Source organism: Melanerpes formicivorus, unplaced genomic scaffold (genome assembly GCF_026170545.1).
Source record: "Melanerpes formicivorus ecotype bairdi unplaced genomic scaffold, bMelFor1.0.p_v2 SCAF_94, whole genome shotgun sequence".
Classification (NCBI taxonomy): Eukaryota; Metazoa; Chordata; class Aves; order Piciformes; family Picidae; genus Melanerpes; species Melanerpes formicivorus.
Genome location: NW_027142446.1, coordinates 1,125,010 through 1,143,420, shown reverse-complemented (window position 1 = coordinate 1,143,420; position 18,411 = coordinate 1,125,010). Strand labels below are relative to the sequence as shown.

Genomic DNA, 18,411 nt, shown 5'->3' with positions numbered 1-18,411 from the left:
ATTCTTGCTACAAAATTACTTTGGGGGTGGGGGTGGGGGAAATTATCCCACATATACCATTAAAAATGAACTGGCTAACTGTGGGGAGGAATATTAACTTCTCTGCCACTTGCTGGAGTTTACCTGCTGTTCTTATATAGCAGTATATTTGCAGCTGATGTGGTGGGGCCAGGAGATTTGTCAAGGAAATGGAGAGAACAGCATCAAACTCTGAATGTTAAGATGAATGTGTTCTGCTTTCCCTCCCTTCAACCACCCCTATGAGTCACACTCCACAACAGTTACAACGAGGTTTATCTGTTTCACCGTGTTCTGTCCTTGAGGCCTTTGTACAGCCAGTAAACAAACACCTTGCATAAGATTTTCTTCACCACTCCTTTAGTCTTTAACGATGCACCAACCAAAAAACAAAAAGCCTGAATGGCCCAAACCAAAGGAAGACATCAAGGCACTCTCAGAAACCTTAGTTCCAGCTCTGAAGGGGCAAAGAGTGAGAGACAGGACCACAGGATCACAGGATGTTAGGGGTTGGAAGGGACCTCCGAAGATCATCGAGTCCAACCCCCCTGCCAGAGCAGGAGCATAGAATCCAGCACAGGTCACACAGGAACACATTCAGATGGGGATTGAAAGTCTCCAGAGAAGGAGACTCCACAACCTCTCTGGGCAGCCTGCTCCAGGGTTCTGTGAGCCTCACAGTGAAGAAATTCTTCCTCATGTTGAGGTGGAACCTCCTGTGCTGGAGTTTCCATCCATTGCTCCTTGTCCCTTGCACCCTTGTTGCCCATGGTGCCAGTGAGCAGAGCCTGTCCCCTTCCTTCTTGACACAGCTCTCAGGTATTTATAAACATTTATCGAATCCCCTCTCAGTCTTTCCTCCAGACTCAATAGCCCAGGGCTCTCAGCCTCACCTGAGGGCACACACTGGAGAGGACAGCTTTACAGCCTGTCTTGCAGGTGCCCCGTTGCAAGCCCTTGTGCCTGTGGGGCAGGTCACAGCAGCACACCTCCTGGCACTGCCTCCCTCCTGCACTGCTCTTGCTCTGTCTATTTGTAGGTGATTTAGCACCCTGCCTGTGGGAACTGAACCAGCAGCAGCTGTTGTAGTTTTCCTACATGAACAGAGTGTGATCAAAAGTTATATTTGTCTTCTCTGAAGTAGTCCAGGGCACGCCAAGACTACAGTTTGGGATATAGTATAGTAATGAGTACTGGGGGATGTGAGTGCAAGTACTGCATCTGGAGACCTGCATATTTGGATGCAAGGTGGATTAGGCTGGTTTGGGAGTGACTGTACAGGCATTAGGACATGTCAAGCAAACATGGGATGCTGTTCTAACAAGGGCTTGCTGTGACAAAGGCCTCGTTTCCCTCCCATGAAAGGCCAGCGTCCCCTCAGAAGGACTCCGTTACCTCAGACACAAAGATGCTGGTTGTGGTGGTTTTGGACTGAAGGGCCTAGCCTTCTCTCCCCCAGAAAGAGGAAGACAAACCACAGCTAGCCAGCTGGAGAAGCAAAAGGAAAAATGCTATTTCACAAGCAATGTGGAGAAGGCAGGATATGTACACAATTCACAGTGTTTACAACATCAATACAGAAACGTACAGCAAAGTAAAATAAACAATAATACAGAACAAAATTCCCTCCTCCTGAGGAGGGTTCCCCCCCTGCACCCCCTTCTCTCCCCTTTTTCCCCAAAGAGGGTTAGAAAGAAAGAAAAAGGCAGGAGATTAATAAAGCAGAGTGTTAGTTGGCCTTATCTGTTCAGGGTCACTCTGGCAGGGAGCCCAGAAGCAGGCGAGCTGGAAAGGGAGAAGGAAAGGAGCGAACTGAGAGAAAATCCCAGCTGCACCTAAGCTTAAAACTGCACTCTACCAATCCACCAATGAAATTAGTTTAGAATATCTGATTGTTTTCGTTAATATTCCAAAACATTCAGCCAGAGCATCCCAGCACTGTCTGTTTCTTAAAGGCACAGCCTCAAACGGTCACACTGGTGAAGGTAAAATACTGCAGACTACTGTACAGGTTGAACCACTGGCAGGAACATAGGCACTTCTATGCATTTCATTTTGCCTCTCCTTCTAAACTGCATTCTGAAAAGTTTTACTTTATTAGCAGGAGGAGGAGACCAACCTGCTAGACTAAGAATAAAAAGCAGCTCTCCCACCTCGTGCTGCCTGCAGTCTGCTGACTGGGCAACTGATGTGGCACACCTGATAGCCACGGGGTGCAAGAAGAGTGATTTTCTACAGAGGCTGGAGTTTAATGAGTCTGGGGACAAAGGAGGAACGTCCAGGACCGAAATGACTCATTTTGATTCAGGTCAAGTGTTGATGTTACTAATGTCATCAAATTAGCTGTTGCTTTCCCAGCTGTTTTATCTTAGAGAGCACTGACTCTGGAATGAAAGCAGCAAACCCAATCACATATCTGTGCATAAATCATCCTCATAGTGCATTAACAATTCCAAGTGCTTAAAAGCTGATGTCCAGATTGCAAGATGCATTTTTCTAGTGATGGAAACGTGCAAGTCTCAAACCTGAGCCAGAGTTTCAGTACTGAACACAGGCTTTGGTGAGCAGTACCCCAAAGCGGCACACGAGGGCAGGATGATGACGTGCTAGAGCTGAGCGCCTGACGGCAGCTGTGGCACTCACAGCAACTGCTTCGAAATGTGGCCTTTAAAGTGTGGTTTGCACAGGTAAGTATTTTTCATCTCGAGGTGCAGATGATACTGCCTTCTCTTGAGTTTTTTCCCCCAGCGTTAGAGTCAGCTACATCACCCAGGACTGACTTTCCAAAGCTTGGCAGGAAAAAGCAAAGAGTTAAGAGTACCATGAAGGGAGCCCTTGGCCATGCCAAAGGTCTTTCAAAGTGCTCAATACAAGTCATGATGCTCGGGGCATTTTTGTTCTGGAGGTGCTGGGGTTTGGTTTGGTTTGGGGGGTGGGTTTCTTTTGGGTAGGTTTTTGTTCTTGTTGTTTGTGTTGTGGGGGTTTTCTTTTTTCTTTCTTTTTGGAAGCCATATCCTTGTTATATCCCAGTGGATTTTTGCTGCTTCCCTGTAAGCCAGAGAATCTGAGTTCCTCATCAGTGAAGAGCAGCAGACAGAAGTGTGGGGAAGTAATTTCCATTTTCTCCTGCTGAAAATGTCTTATGCTTCCAAGAAGTCTTTGAGCTAAATCATAGAATGGCTTAGGTTGGAAGGGACCTTAGAGATCATCTATTCCAACCTCCCTGCCATGGGCAGGGACACCTCTCAACTAGACTCAGCTGTTCAAGGCCTCATCCAGCCTGGCCTTGAACACCCCCAGGCAGGAGGCATCCACAGCCTCCCTGGGCAGCCTATTCCAGAGTCTCACCACCCTTGTACTGCAGAACTTCTTCCTAAGCTCCAGTCTAACCCTGCCCTCCCTTGGCTTCAAACGATTCCCCCTTGTCCTGTCTCTAGACACCCTCAGGAAAAGTCTCTCTGCAGCCTTCCTGCAGGATCCCTTTGGGTACTAGAAGGCAGCTCTAAGGTCCCTCTAGAGTCTTCTCCTCTCCAGGCTGAACACCCCCAGCTCCCTCAGCCTGTGCTCACAGCAGAGCTGCTCCAGCCCTTGGATCATCTTTGTGGCCTCCTCTGGACTCACTCCAGCAGCTCCGTGTCCTTCTTCTAATGGGAACACCAGAACTGGAGGCAGGATTGGAGGTGAGGTCCCACAAGAGCAGAGGCAACAGTTTCACACCAATTACTCCCTGACTGAAGGATATTATTACAGCAAATATGAAAACAAGGAATACAACCCAAAAACTATTTGATAATTCTGAAATGACTGTGCTGAATCTAATGTGCGAAGTCTCTGCTGCTTCTGTTCACATCATGGCCAATTACTTTTAGAAATCAGTTCTTAAAGCCATCCAAGAAGTTGGTGAAGACCTCTGCTGTTTGGTTTTCCTTTGTTCCCATCTGTCTGGCAGAAAAACGATCGAGATACTGTATCACAGCAGAGGGTGAGGCAACGCTGCTGCATCGTGCCCTGGCTCAGAACCCAGGCAGGCTCTTCAGTGACTCCCAGGTGTCTCCACATTTATTGGGTATTTACATGGTTGAAGGTTTTAAACTACAGTTTAAGTGTTACAAAGACAAACACATTTCATGTAGCCCAAGCAAGTCTCCCTCAGTCTGGATCAGTGGATGTCCACTAACACAGCACAGAAACCAGAGGCAGCCTCTGTGGGAGCAGGGCACTATTCCTTTCTCTAGAGACAGTGTCATAAGAGACCATGGCCTCAACGGGTTGCTCCCCAGCACACACTGGTGCATGAGGTTACTCCTTCCCAGGTGCAGGACTCTCTTTTCCCTGCGGAACTGCCAAAGGTTCCTGCTGTTGGCGGTTTCCCCAGCCTGTGGAGGTCCCTCTGGGTGGCAGCATGGCACTGCTCTTTGGCTCTCCTGTTCAAGAACTGCTCTGAGCATGGACTCGCCATTCCCAAAGCAGTGTCTGGCCCACCTGCCATACATGGCTTTTTAAGATGATTGAATGGCACCTGCCTAGCCTCATGCACACACAGCTCAGACAGACCATCAAAGAAACTCTCAGTGCAACCCCGTTTCCAGAGAGATGCAAGACAACCTGCTGAACACCTTCTGAACTGAAACACCAGAAGCTTCTCCCTTGGGACAGCATCAGACTCCTCAGAGCAAAGCTGTGTGATCCTCAAACCTGCTTGCTATGACTGGCACAGAAGACAGACACCAGGCTAGGCAGTGGTCTCAGAATTGGTGTTTATTGTGCAGGTCCCACACACCAAGATTTGATATGAAATATATCTGAAGTGTGATAGAGCAAAGAGCAACTGAAAAGCAGGAGAGTGCTGGTGTTCTCAGTCTCAGTAGTGTCCAGTGTACCAGAGCACAGGAAATAAGCCAGGCTGCAAAGAAGCTTTACAAGCACCACACCAAACTGCCTCAGCTCACTCCACCAGACTTGGCAGAGGAGACACTCTTGGAGCTCACAGTGATTGTGTGGACCACAGCCACCAGCACTGGATCTAAAATGCACTTGGACCTGATGGCACTGGTTGCTGTCAGCCAAACCCTTAAAGCTTCTTGCAGTTGTCCAGCTTGTAAACACAATCCTGAGGCTTTCCACACTCATCAAGAATACCAAAATCTTACTAAAGGATGAGAATTTTCAGCCCTTCCCTGTTGCTGTCTCTCTGCAGGACGACTACCAGCCTTCCTCCAGGTGAAGGTGCCTTTGCCCCTGAGACAGGAGCTCAGGTCAAGCCTAACAAAGCTCTCAGCACCTCCTGCACAGCAGATAGTGATCCAAGTGGGTTTCTGCACTTTGCCTACCAGCTACAAGAGTGCAGCCTCACAGAACACCTGCAGCCCAGGACACCTGTCTCCAAACTGACCTGCATGTTTCACGTGCCACCAAGTGACACCTGTCCTAAGCAAAGAGATGCTGGATTACAGCCCCACCTTCACTCCAGGCTGTGTCACCAGAAAGAAAGAGTGACCCATTTTCAATGCCTTTTACACACTGTCTGGCTGTGCCCACCTTTTCTCCTTGGCTGTGGCACTTCGTGGGCAAACATTTCACAGAGGCACCTGCAATTGCTGAGCAGTCTGCAAACACCAGCTCTGCTCAGAGGGGAAACAAGAAAGGGGACATGGGGCACTCAGGTGGAGACAACTGTGTCAGGCCCCCCAACAGAATAGGAAGGAGCTGATAGCATGAAAGCAGGAAATGTGCATGTGATGGTTTGGTTTGACTCAAGTTGCCCCAGGGGAGGTTTAGGTTGGACATTAGAAGAAACATCTTCCCTGAAAAGGTTCTCAAGCACTGGCACAGGCTGCCCAGACAGGTGGTTGAATCCCCATCCCTGGGGGTGTTTCAGAGGCAGAGATGTGGTGCTGAGGGCCGTGGTTCAGCACCAGCCTTGGTAGGGTTAGGGAATGGTTGGACTGGATGAGCTCAGAGTGAGACGATTCAGTGACTCAGGCAGGGCATGCAGCTGAGCTGGGCACCTGGCTGGTGCCAAAAGGCTTTCAAAGGACTATTGTCAGGTTTTTCACTTCATTTCTATCTCAGCAGAAAACTATCACCTCTTAACTGCTGATCCCTCTGGAGCCCTCAAATCACTGATGTTCATGTGTTTCAGGTCTCTTCCTGCAGGAACATACAGTGACACACATAGGTCCACAAAAGTACTTTTCAGCTGGTTCCTGAAGGTCCAGCTGCAACCATTGGACATGGATCAGCAGAGACATACTCACTCCTGGACACAGGGTCTATATTCAACTGAAATCCTACTCTGAGCCTTTCAGGTTGGTGCTGTTTCAGTGGTGGAGCAGGGCTGGTTTTGCACAGCAAGACATTTCACCCACAGTGAGGAGCTGCCACATTGCTGCACAGCTATTAAACAACAGCATGGTAATTAGGTCAGCTGCTGGGGAAAGGAGACAATGATGACTTCAGCAAAGCACTGTCACAGCCCTTAGAGTCCTGGCCTCAAGAGAAGGCCTCTTCCTTCCCGTGCTGTCCCCCTAGCACTCACGTGCCACAACCGTCTCGGCACTCTCAGTCCAACAGCGCAAGAGCAGGAGGCAGTCCCTGGGCGATGATGTTCTAACAGATGGAGATAACTTGCTGCTACTTTTCTGTTTCACTGGGGATGATTTCCTGGCGGAGCAGAGGTGCCTTCCACTCGCAGCCAGGGAGGGCCAGGCCTAGAAGTAGCTTTGCCTGGTTCTAACGGAGACCATCAGGCCGGCCAGCCTCTTGCGCAGGCAGAGGAACGCCAGGTAGCCCACCCCGGCCAGCAGGCCGGCCAGCAGCGCGCTGCCCAGCACCTGCGGAGCCCTCTTCTTGGCCACGCGGAAGGCCGTGGGCAGCACGGCCGAGATCAGGATGTTGTTGACGTGTCCCAGCACTTGGCAGAAGGCTTTCCTCTTCAGGACACGCTCGTAGTAGGCCTCCACGTTGGGCCGCTTCCCGTTGCCCCAGTTTCTTCTTGCCAACCCCAGGAACTTGAGGCGGTGTAACGTGACGGCGAGGGACACGTCGGCCAGGCTGAAGAAATCCCCACAGAGCCAAGGCTGATTCCCATCTTCTAAGGAGAGATCAAACATTCATAATTAGGAGTTAATGGAACACACAGAGAGAAGTCTCCATGGGCTAACACTTCACTGAGTGCTGTCTCAACATGCTGGCTAACAAACACCACCGCCGCTTCAGCAGAGAGGCTGCAATCAGGGAACATAGAATCATAGAATGGCTGCAGCTCTGGTGCTAACACACCTACCTCAGCACCCCATCTCTGCCTCTTTTAAAACACCTCCAGGGATGGGGATTCAACCACCTCCCTGGGCAGGCTGTTCTAGTGGTTGAGAACCCTTCCAGTGAAGAAGCTCCTTCTAGTGTCCATGCTAAACCTCCTCTGGAGCAACTTGAGGCCATCTCATTCTGCCACTTGTTACTTGGGAGAAGAGATTGATCCCCACCTCCTATCAAGCAGGTGTGTAGAGCAAGGAGGTCTCCCCTCAACCTCTTCTTTGCCAGGCTAAATAACTCCAGTTCCCTCAGGTGCTCCTCCCCAGACCTGTTCTCAGTCTCTTATTGCACTAATTTACATTTTACTAGTCCTTGCTCACTCTTCACACACCATTGCAAAGTCTTAGACTCAGCAGCCTGGCTGACATCTGGGGAATTAAAAAGTCACATTGCAGGTGTATAAATTCAACCCCCAAAGCAAACCTCTTCTTTTTCTCAACTGCATTTCTCAAAAGTGACTTAAGCTAACGAGGGGTGCAAAGGAGCAAGGCACTTGAGCTTTCACTGAGAAGCCACCACTAGCAGCACAACCTAGCACCCTGCCTGTGGCACGCAGCTCTGTGGCATTACAGTATCACAGTATCGCCAAGGTTGGAAGAGACCTCGAGGATCATCGAGTCCAGCCTGTCACCACAGACCTCATGACTAGACCATGGCACCAAGTGCCACATCCAATCTCCTCTTGAACACCTCCAGGGATGGTGACTCCACCACCTCCCTGGGCAGAACATCCCAATGGCTAACAACTCTCTCAGTGAAGAACTTTCTCCTCACCTCCAGCCTAAACTTCCCCTGGCGCAGCTTGAGACTGTGTCCCCTCAAAGACACTCAAAGACTGCTAATTTGCTGGAGGCAAGACAAGCAGAAATGACTGACCTGCACCAATAACCATCTCTGTTAGACAACAGTCTGTCTGCTTATCCTTCCTGTCCTGGACCCCAGACCATGAGGGTTTTACACTGTTTGGGAAGAGATGGATATTGACACTGACCACCGTTAGTCTGGGATACAGGATCCCTTTGCAGTCAGTTGGAGGTGAATCTTCCTGGGATGGTTCAGAGCAGGCAGTGTTAGGCACCACCACACTTTTGACTTCAGTGATCTGCAGATCCACCACCCTAAAGGGCTCCTTTGTACTGCCTGCAGCCAGAGCTTTCAGAAACCCAGGGTATGAAATCTGGTAGTGAGCACAGCTGCCAGCATGAGTGCAGTGATTTAAGGGCTCCAGAGGGATCAGCAGTTAAGAGATGATAGTCTTCTGCTGAGATAGAAATGCAAGTGAAAAACCTGACAATAGTCTTTTGAAAGCCAGGTGCCCAGCTCAGCTGCATGCCCTGCCTGAGCCATGGAGTCACTGAAGCGTTTGACTCTTTGAGCTCATCCAGTCCAACCATTCTCTAACTCTACCAAGGCTGCTTTGGCCTACAGCTCAAAGAGGACTATGCAACCTACTGCCTTCTGCAGCTCTTCTCAGCCAGCAGGCATGCAAAACCACTGGCATGAATGCTCAGCAACACCTCTGTGGAAACAGAAATTTGGCAACATCTCCTTCAACTCATTTGCCACCAGAGAAAAGCAACAGCTTGGCACACCACTGGTACCAGTCTACTGTGACCAGGTGTGGAAGAAAGGCCTCTGCAGAGGCTGGCTGTGTCCTGTGGTGGTGAAAGGATACCCAAAGACTCAGCCAGTGTGTTCAGCAAGGTGATGGAAGGAAGGCCAAAGCAGCTGACCCATGTGAAAGAAAGATGCCTGCAGTGGCACTAGCAGTAAGTGAATAAAGGACTTGAGCAGCAGCAAGAGAAGCAGAAGCTTGGAGGCTGACCAGGACCTGGTAGAAGCATTATTCCCAAACCTCAGCAATGTGAATTCCTCAGCCAAATCTTCAAGCAACACCTAACAGTTGCAGGTTTGACTAAAGCCTGGGATTCTCTGGGTTGTCATAGCCTCAACACTGCATCAGCTAACTCCTTGGCAAGGCTCTTCAGCAGAGAAAGCAAAGGGGCTGCTGGCAATGGTGAGAGGCTGTAGTTTGCTGCTCAAAACAGTGCCATCCTCTGGGAGCTCAAATCTTCTCTGTGGCTCTTATGCTGCTGATTCAGTAGAAAACCCTATCTAGATTTTCAGTTCCTCTCTTGGTAGCAATGGGTAGTTACTGCAGCAGCTATTTCTGGAGCCAAGTATAGAGTTACTGATCAGAGCAGCTTGGCTGATGGTTCATGCAGCTTTCAGTGAGGTCAGAGGCAGGATTCCTGTCAGCACTGCTGTCCCAAGCCTGGGTTCTTTACCCAGTGTGCAAAACCCAATCGACACACTGAGTCAAGATGTTTGTTTTATGCCAGTTTTGCACTGAAAAGGATGCCTTGCACCCTGACTGGGAACAACAGCACCACTAGGAGCTGGACCACACTCTGAATAAGCAAAAGACTAATACCATTTGAATGAAATGCAGCTTTCCTTTGGGTGGACAAAACTTGTATCACTGCTGCTTCTCAAGATGGGGAGGGAGGGGAGTTGCTTCGTGATTAGAGCTGTGACTCAGATGGCTAATTCTGCACAAATACCAGCATGAGACCAAAACAGGATCTTAACAGGCCTTAACATAAGGTCCTTGACAGGACATTATAGCAGCATTCCAGTACCTGACAGAGGCCCACAAGAAAGCTGGGAAAGGATGAACTTGTAGTGATAGGACGAGAGGGAATGGATTGAAGCTGGAAGGGGTAAGATTTAGACTGGAGATTAGGAAGAAATTCTCTATAGTGAGGGTGGTGAGACACTGGCAGGCTGCCCAGGGAGGCTGTGGATGCCCCTTCCCTGGAGGTGTTCAAGGCCAAGCTGGATGAGGCCTTGAGCAAGCTGGTCTAGTGGAAGGTGCCCCTGCCCATGGCAGGGCTGGAGCTAGATGATCTTTAAGGTCCCCTCCAAGCCAAAGCATTCTGTGATTTCTGTGAATTATTAGTAGTGCCAGGTTCTGCACATTGGCCACAGCAACCCCAGGCAGTGCTACAGGCTGGGGTCAGAGTGGCTGGAGAGCAGCCAGGTAGAAAGGGACCTGGGGGTGCTGGTCGATGGTAGGCTGAACATGAGCCTGCAGTGTGCCCAGGCAGCCAAGAGGGCCAATGGCATCCTGGCCTGCATCAGGAACAGTGTGGCCAGCAGGAGCAGGGAGGTCATTCTGCCCCTGTACACTGCACTGGTTAGGCCACACCTCGAGTCCTGTGTCCAGTTCTGGGCCCCTCAGTTTAGGAAGGAGATTGACTTGCTGGAAGGTGTCCAGAGAAGGGCAACGAAGTTGGTGAGGAGTCTGGAGCACAGCCCTGTGAGGAGAGGCTGAGGGAGCTGGGGTTGCTTAGCCTGGAGAAGAGGAGACTCAGGGGTGACCTTCTTGTTCTCTACAACTACCTGAAGGGAGGTTGTAGACAGGCAGAGGTTGGTCTCTTCTCCCAGGCAGCCAGCACCAGAACAAGAGGACACAGTCTCAAGCTGTGCCAGGGGAGATTTAGGCTGGAGGTTAGGAGAAAGTTCTACAGAGAGAGAGTGATTGCCCATTGGAATGTGCTGCCTGGGGAGGTGGTGGAGTCACCATCACTGGAGGTGTTCAGAAGGAGACTTGATGGGGTGCTTGGTGCCATGGGTTAGTTGTTTAGGTGGTGTTGGATGATAGGTTGGACGCGATGATCTTGAAGATCTCTTCCAACCTGGTCTATTCTATTCTATTCTATTCTATTCTATTCTATTCTATTCTATTCTATTCTATTCTATTCTGCCAAGGTCTACAACTACACCACCAAGAACATTCTGCAGTTAAGGTTTTTCTTGCTTATGAAGTAGTGCAAAATTGTGCAGCTGATTTTATTCACTCTGCTCACAATGGGATCACTCTCACAGGACTTCTACTCACTGACAGCAGCAGCAACCTAAACCACGATTTCAAACAACCTTCATTTCTTCCATGAAGTTACATCAGTCTATGCAAAAAGGTTCATTACAGGGCTCATCACAACCAGTTCTGTAATGGTGCTGCCTGCCAGTCTATTCAGTCTCCCCAAAGCTGAGCACCAACGGGATTTAGCAGGAGTCATTCCTTACCTGGGGTTTCCTCGTTTCGCCGCTGCAATTCAGTCTCAACCTGATCCAAAACCTTTTCCAGTTCGTCCAGGATTTTCTTTAGGTATTTTATATTATCATGATCCAGCAGCTTAGACTGAACACAGACACAGGTGAGACACAGATAAAGGTTAGTGTTTCAACCACAGAACCATTGAATCACAGAATAGGTTGGGTTGGAAGGGATCTTAAACATCATCAGTTCTGAGCCCCTGCCGTGCCAAGGAACACTACAGCAGGTGGCTCAAGGCCCCAGCCCACCTGGCTTTCAGCACTTCCAGGCTTGGAGCCTCCACAGCTTCTCTGGGCAACCTGTTCCAGTGCCTCACCATCCTCATGGGGAAGTATTTCTTCCTCATGTCTCATCTAAATGGAGCTTCTTCCAGTCTGAAGCCATCATCCCTCGTCCTGTCACTCCACACCTTTGACAAGTCCCTGCCCAGCTCTTCTGTAGCCCCATTCAGGTACTGGAAGGCTGCCAGAATGTCTTCTCTTCTCCAGGCAGAAGAGCCCCAACACTCTCTGCCTATCTTCTCAAGAGAGGTGCTCCAGCCCTCTGGTATCTTTGTGGCCTCCTCTGGACCCACTCTTGTAACAGTTCCACATCCTTCTTGTGTATCTTCAATCATTGTAGATAGTTTATACTTTTGTCAGAGAAACCCTTGCTCAGCTACTACCATGCTTATGGAATGGGATGATTCTCCACACAACCACACGGATACCACTTGGGTATTAGTGTGACAGAGACACTCTGACACTAACAAGCTCCTAACAGAGGGGAACATAAAGAGTCTCTTACTTTAAGGCGCTTCTGTTTTGCTATATAGGCATCTTGAAGGTCTGGGTTCTCCTCTGCAAGTTTCCTCAGCTCTGATTCCGTGTTACTTATTTGGCCTGATACAAAAAAAACACCAAAAGAACAATGTTAGATATCCAAACCTACCTATAGTGCAAGCCACAGGAGCTGACCAACAGCTTCTGTACAGCCATCACAGTGGAGAGATGGAAATGGCACTTCAACAAAGTGTGACCCCCACTTGGGATCCACAACCATCATGCTTAGGAGAACAACTGCTGCATAAACTGACCCCACCACACCTTCTGCTCAGCAGAATGAGCAGAATGAAGAGGTGATCTGCCAGGCAAGAATGAGGGATTCTTGTTTCTCTTATTCAGATAAAACCATTCTACTGCCAAAGCTGTCCTCACTCCATCCAATTCTGCTACAAATACCTCATGTCTGTGATGTTTGTGTGCCTCCTTTCCTGGGTTCTGCTGTCAGAGTAATGACACAGCACTTTTCATGCTGTGCAGGTGCAGAAAGGTCCATACAGAGAGTATCACATGGAATATTCCACAGCAAAAGCCTGAATACCACTGGCTATGGAACCAAGATGCTCTCAGCTAGCTAAAATAGGACACCAAGATCTCTGATGCCTTTTGGAACTGCTCTCCACAGAGGATATGGATGTTCTAGAAAAACACTCATTGCATGACTGAAAGGAGGAGTGATGTGGAACATTAAAGAGAATTTTACTGCTTTCTACTTTTCTCTCCTCAAAATGGGACATTTGCTTGAAAATCCCATACTTACAGACCTGCAATGCCACAACACAGTGAAGAAAAAGTTACCTTCTCCAAATAAGTATTTCTAGTAATAAGCTGAGAACAAAAGCATAGAGCATGAATCACCTCTCACTTGTACCTGATAATTTAAGATTAGTCCCAATTAAGTCTCACAAATTAAACTGATGAAAAGTTCTTGCTGGAGAATAATTATCTCATTGGTTTATAAATTCTTTGTTTGAACCTGACATGACTGTGAAAGCTGTCTTTCAACACAGCATGTGAAGAGACTGGAGGATCATAGAATCACAGTGTGGTTTGGATTGGAAGGGACTTTGAAGACCATCCAGTTCCAACCCCCCCTGCCATGGACAGGGACACAGCACACTAGACCAGGCTGCTCAAGGCCCCTAGCAGCCTGGCCTGGAACACCTCTAGGGAGGGGGCATCCACAACCTCCCTGGGCAACATGTTCCAGTGTCTCACCACCCTCAATCTAGAGAATTTCTTCCTCATCTCCAGTCTAAATCTCCCCTCTTCCAGCTCAAAGCCATTCCCCCTCCTCCTATCACTACAAGTCCCTGTAAAAAGTCCCTCCCCATCTCTCCTGTAGCTCCCTTCAGGTACTGGAAGGCTGCTCTAAGGTTTCCCTTGAGCCTTCTCTTCTCCAGGCTGAACAGCCCCACAAACCCAAGCTATTCCATCACACCCCAACACCAAGTTGACAGCAGTACATTCCTCAGACAAAAAGGGCCTGATGAGTCTTTTATATTAGATAGATTGAGTTTTGTTGAGACTAATCTGCACTTGCACCACTTTGGAAGGAAAGCAGATGCTTCAATTTAATAGGTAAACTTATTACACATTTACAATCACACACACAAAAGGATTTCCTTCAGTGGAGTGGTTTGAGGCAAGTGGTTCCCTGTGGCAAGACCATCCAATGCAGTCCTCACAGCTGTGTCCCAGCTGCCATTTTCTGCTAAAGAAGCACATTTTCAGTCACTAGAAAAGTTAATTCCACAGACACCTCAAGAATGAGCCTTCCCCTTGCCTGTTTTCAAACCACAAGAGACTACAAAGATCAGTATGAAGTAGATGAGATGCACAAAGTACCAAGGACTGCCACCAAAACTAGAAATCCATGCTCAGTATAAAACCACAGCATCACAGAATTGGTTTGGTTGGAAAAGCCCCCCAAGATCCTCCAGCCCAACCATCAGCCCAACACCACCATGGCCATTAAATCATGCACCAAAGTGCCACAGCCACACATTTCTTGACCACCTCCATGGGTGGCAACTCCACCACCTCCCTGTGTAACCTAATTCTGCTTAAAGTGCACCAAAGACACGAGGTGAATTCAATGCAACACCTTGAGACCTGCCAGGCACTCAGAGCTGTACCAGTACATACTACGAATTCTGCTGGTGGCATAGGCCGGGATCATGGAGTCCACTGTCAGCTCGGGGTGCAGGATGCAGCCATGTGTGTAGGCATCCATGGGCAAGGAGTCCAAAAGCTCTCTGTAGTGTTGCACCCTGGGATAATACATGCTCCCCTCTTCTGGCATCAATCTTGGTACTTCCTCTGCAACACAAAGGTAAGAATAAAGTTAAGCAGAACTGCAGTACTGACCCAAAGCAGCATTTCCAAAGGTACCTTGGTCATGTCATAGAATGATAGAACTGCTCAGGTTGGAAGGCACTGTAAAGATCATCTACTCCAACCCCCCTGTCATGGGCAGGGACACCTCTCAATGAGGCCAAGCTGCTCAAGGCCTCATTTCAACCTGGCCTTGAGGCCAGAGTGTTACCCTGCCCTCGATCTCTGTGCACCCTGACTCCATGCCTGATGAATACCAGCTGTAAGCACACAGTAGGTTCACCCAACTTACCCCAAAACACAAAATGCTGCTTCTCGACACTTGAAGAAGCGTTTCCTTCCAATCTGGGGGCAGTCTGCTTTCTGACAATACAGAGACAATTTCTAAAGCCTGTATGTGGCCATTTTCAAGTTTTTTTTCCTACTTTTTTACCTCTTTGTTCCACTTTGGGTCTCTCTTGTTCTAATTCCTTTTCCACCCAGGATTATTCTGGAATCAACCACCTTTCCACTTCCCCTGCAGGGCAGCAGGAGCTGAGGGCAGCAGCTGTGCAGCACTCTGTGGGGCACACCATCTCCCAGGGCAGCCTCAGAGTGCTCAGCTCAGCCCAGCAGTGCTGCCATTGCAGGCTTCTCCATCCTTCCTGAGGGGAAGGAGGACAGGCAGGCTTTTACTCACAGCCACTCCTGAGGGTGCTGGAAGGCCTTCAGCTTAGAAGAACATGTTTTTACCTCATACCACCAGCTACTAGGAGAGCCCATTCACTTGTGAGACTACAAATGTTTTCTGATCCTGAAGGCTCCAGGGAGACCTCAGAGCTGCATATCAGTATCTGAAGGGGACCAACAGGGGAGGGACTCTTCAGAAGGGCCTGTGAGGATAGGACAAGGGACAATGGTTTGAAACTGGATCAGGGCAGATTTAGGTTGGACATCAGGAGGAAGTTCTGCACAATGAGAGTGGTGAAATACTGGAGCAGGCTGTGCAGGGATGTGGTGGAGGCCCCATCCCTGGAGTCATTCAAGATCAGCCTTTAACAGTTCCCCGGACAACCCGATCCAGTTGGAGATTTCCCTGCTGCCTGCAGCAGGGATGGAAAAGATGCCCTTTGAAAACCCCGATGCGATGTGTGAACCTGACGGAGCCTGCGTGGGATGATGCAGAGCTGCCCCCAGGCCTGCTGCAAGCCACGGCTGCGTGGGGAAGGCTCTCGCACCGAGGCGATGTGGGAGTTACCATCTACGAAGGTGGCCTCAAGGTAATCGATGATCTGCGTCGCCTCGCAGATGATGTTCTCGCCGTGGATAAGCACGGGCACCTCTCCCGAGGCGTTCAGGCGCATGAACCACGGCTCGTTGTGCTCGCTCAGCGGCAGGTTCACGTCGTGCTCCTCGCACTTGAGCGCTTTCTCGGCTATGGCCAAGCGCACCTGCAACGGCAGCGCCGGGCTTACCCCAGAGCAGCACCCCCGGAGCATCCCTCCCCGCTCCCCGGGGCCGCCGGCCCTGCCGCGGGTGCCCCCCCGCCGCCCTCCCTCGCTCCGCGCCTCCCTCCCTGCCCGGCTGCCGCCGCCCCGGAAGGATGCGAACCGGGGCCTGCTGCCCGCCCCTCACCTTCTGCGAAGAGAAGGACTGCGTCCAGTGGTACAGCACCAGCGGCGCCATGGCTCGGCTCGGCTCGGCTCGGCTTGGATCGGCTCGGCGGGCGGGGCCGGCGGCCTACGCGGGCGCGCAGCAGCGCCGTGCCCGCAGCAGCGCCGTGCCCGCTCCCGCGGCGGCGTGCCCGTGCAGATGAACAGCAGGAGCTGTCCAGGGCGGGGGAGGCGGGAGGCGCCTCCGGCTGCCCCCCAGGCAGCCCGCACGGCTCGGGGGCCGGCCCGCAGCCCTGCGCGGCGGGGGAGCTGCAGGGGGGGCACAGCGCAGGGCTTCCCCGCGCCAGGCTTCTTTTCTTTCCTGAACAAGTGGTGCCACGGTGAGTGTTCGAATCATGCCTTGGGAAAGGAAAGCGAAAAACCCGAACCAAGCAAAACAGCAAAGCAATAAATATTCACAGACCACAGGATTGTGAGCACGCAGTCCAACCACTCTCGAGCTCTGCCGAGACTGGCGCTAAACCATGGCCCTCAGCAGCACATCTCTGACTCTCTGAAACACCTCCAGGGAGAGGCAATCAAGCACCTGCCTGAGATGCCTGTGGAGAGAGGAGCCTGCCCAGCAGAGAGGGAGAGCAGAGGCTGCTCCATGGAGAGAGGAGCCTGCCCAGCAGAGAGGGAGAGCAGAGGCTGCTCCATGGGAAGGAGCCTGCCCAGCAGAGAGGGTGAGCAGAGGCTGCTCCATGGGAAGGAGCCTGCCCAGCAGAGAGAGAGAGCAGAGGCTGCTCCATGGGAAGGAGCCTGCCCAGCAGAGAGGGTGAGCAGAGGCTGCTCCATGGGAAGGAGCCTGCCCAGCAGAGAGGGAGAGCAGAGGCTGCTCCATGGGAAGGAGCCTGCCCAGCAGAGAGGGTGAGCAGTGTGAGACTACTCCATGGCCAGAGGAGCCTGCCCAGCAGAGAGGGTGAGCAGAGGCTGCTCCATGGGAAGGAGCCTGCCCAGCAGAGAGGGTGAGCAGAGGCTGCTCCATGGGAAGGAGCCTGCCCAGCAGAGAGGGTGAGCAGTGTGAGACTACTCCATGGCCAGAGGAGCCTGCCCAGCAGAGAGGGTGAGCAGAGGCTGCTCCATGGGAAGGAGCCTGCCCAGCAGAGAGGGTGAGCAGAGGCTGCTCCATGGGAAGGAGCCTGCCCAGCAGAGAGGGAGAGCAGAGGCTGCTCCATGGGAAGGAGCCTGCCCAGCAGAGAGGGTGAGCAGAGGCTGCTCCATGGGAAGGAGCCTGCCCAGCAGAGAGGGTGAGCAGAGGCTGCTCCATGGGAAGGAGCCTGCCCAGCAGAAAGGGAGAGCAGAGGCTGCTCCATGGCCAGAGGAGCCTGCCCAGCAGAGAGAGTGAGCAGAGGCTGCTCCATGGGAAGGAGCCTGCCCAGCAGAGAGGGTGAGCAGAGGCTGCTCCATGGGAAGAAGCCTGCCCAGCAGAGAGGGAGAGCAGAGGCTGCTCCATGGGAAGGAGCCTGCCCAGCAGAGAGGGAGAGCAGAGGCTGCTCCATGGGAAGGAGCCTGCCCAGCAGAGAGGGAGAGCAGAGGCTGCTCCATGGGAAGGAGCCTGCCCAGCAGAGAGGGTGAGCAGAGGCTACTCCATGGCTGGGCAGGCTCCTCTCTCCATGGAGCAGCCTCTGCTCTCCCTCTCTGCTGGGCAGGCTCCTCTCTCCATGGAGCAGCCTCTGTGAAGCTACTCCATGGAGAGAGGAGGAGGCAGTCTGGAAGGTTCCTAGAGTGTGTGGAGAATAGCTTCTTTTCCCAGCTGCTCTGTGAGCCTACCAGGGGTGCAGCCCTGCTCGACCTGCTGTTTACAGAGAAGGGCTGGTGGGAGATGTGGTGGTCAGAGGCTGTCTGGGGTCCAGTGACCATGAGATAACTGAGTGTTCAATATAGGGTGAAAATAAGAGGGGCAGCAACAAAACCTCCACTCTGGACTTCCAAAGGGCAGACTTCAGCTTATTTAAGGAACTAACTCGAAAAGTTCCTTGGGAAACAGCTCTTAACAACAAAGGGGTCCAGGAGGGCTGCAGCTGCTTCAAGAAGGAACTCTTGAGGGCACAGGAGCAGCTGTCCCAAGGTGCCGGCAGACGAGCCGGCGAGGGAGACAGCCGCACGGGATGGGCAAGGAGCTGCTAAAGGAATTAAGGGGAAAAAGAGGGCTTACACCTGGGGA

General features: G+C 51.2%; 1 protein-coding gene across 2 annotated transcripts; it reads right to left on the bottom strand.

Annotated features, from left to right (window-relative positions):
* Window positions 1-1,509: 1,509 nt before the first annotated feature.
* GDAP1 (ganglioside induced differentiation associated protein 1) lies at window positions 1,510-16,296 on the bottom strand. Of its 2 annotated transcripts, none has more exons than XM_068165888.1 (6): window positions 16,228-16,296; window positions 15,851-16,043; window positions 14,425-14,598; window positions 12,242-12,336; window positions 11,425-11,539; window positions 1,510-7,111 (listed from the first exon to the last, which is right to left on the bottom strand). In XM_068165888.1, exons 1-6 carry the CDS (start codon window positions 16,276-16,278, stop codon window positions 6,729-6,731), a joined length of 1,011 nt encoding a protein of 336 aa, XP_068021989.1. In that variant the 5' UTR covers window positions 16,279-16,296; the 3' UTR covers window positions 1,510-6,728. The 2 variants fall into 2 exon arrangements, with proteins under 2 accessions (XP_068021989.1, XP_068021990.1); XM_068165889.1 differs by having other exon boundaries at window positions 1,510-7,108.
* Window positions 16,297-18,411: the final 2,115 nt, after the last annotated feature.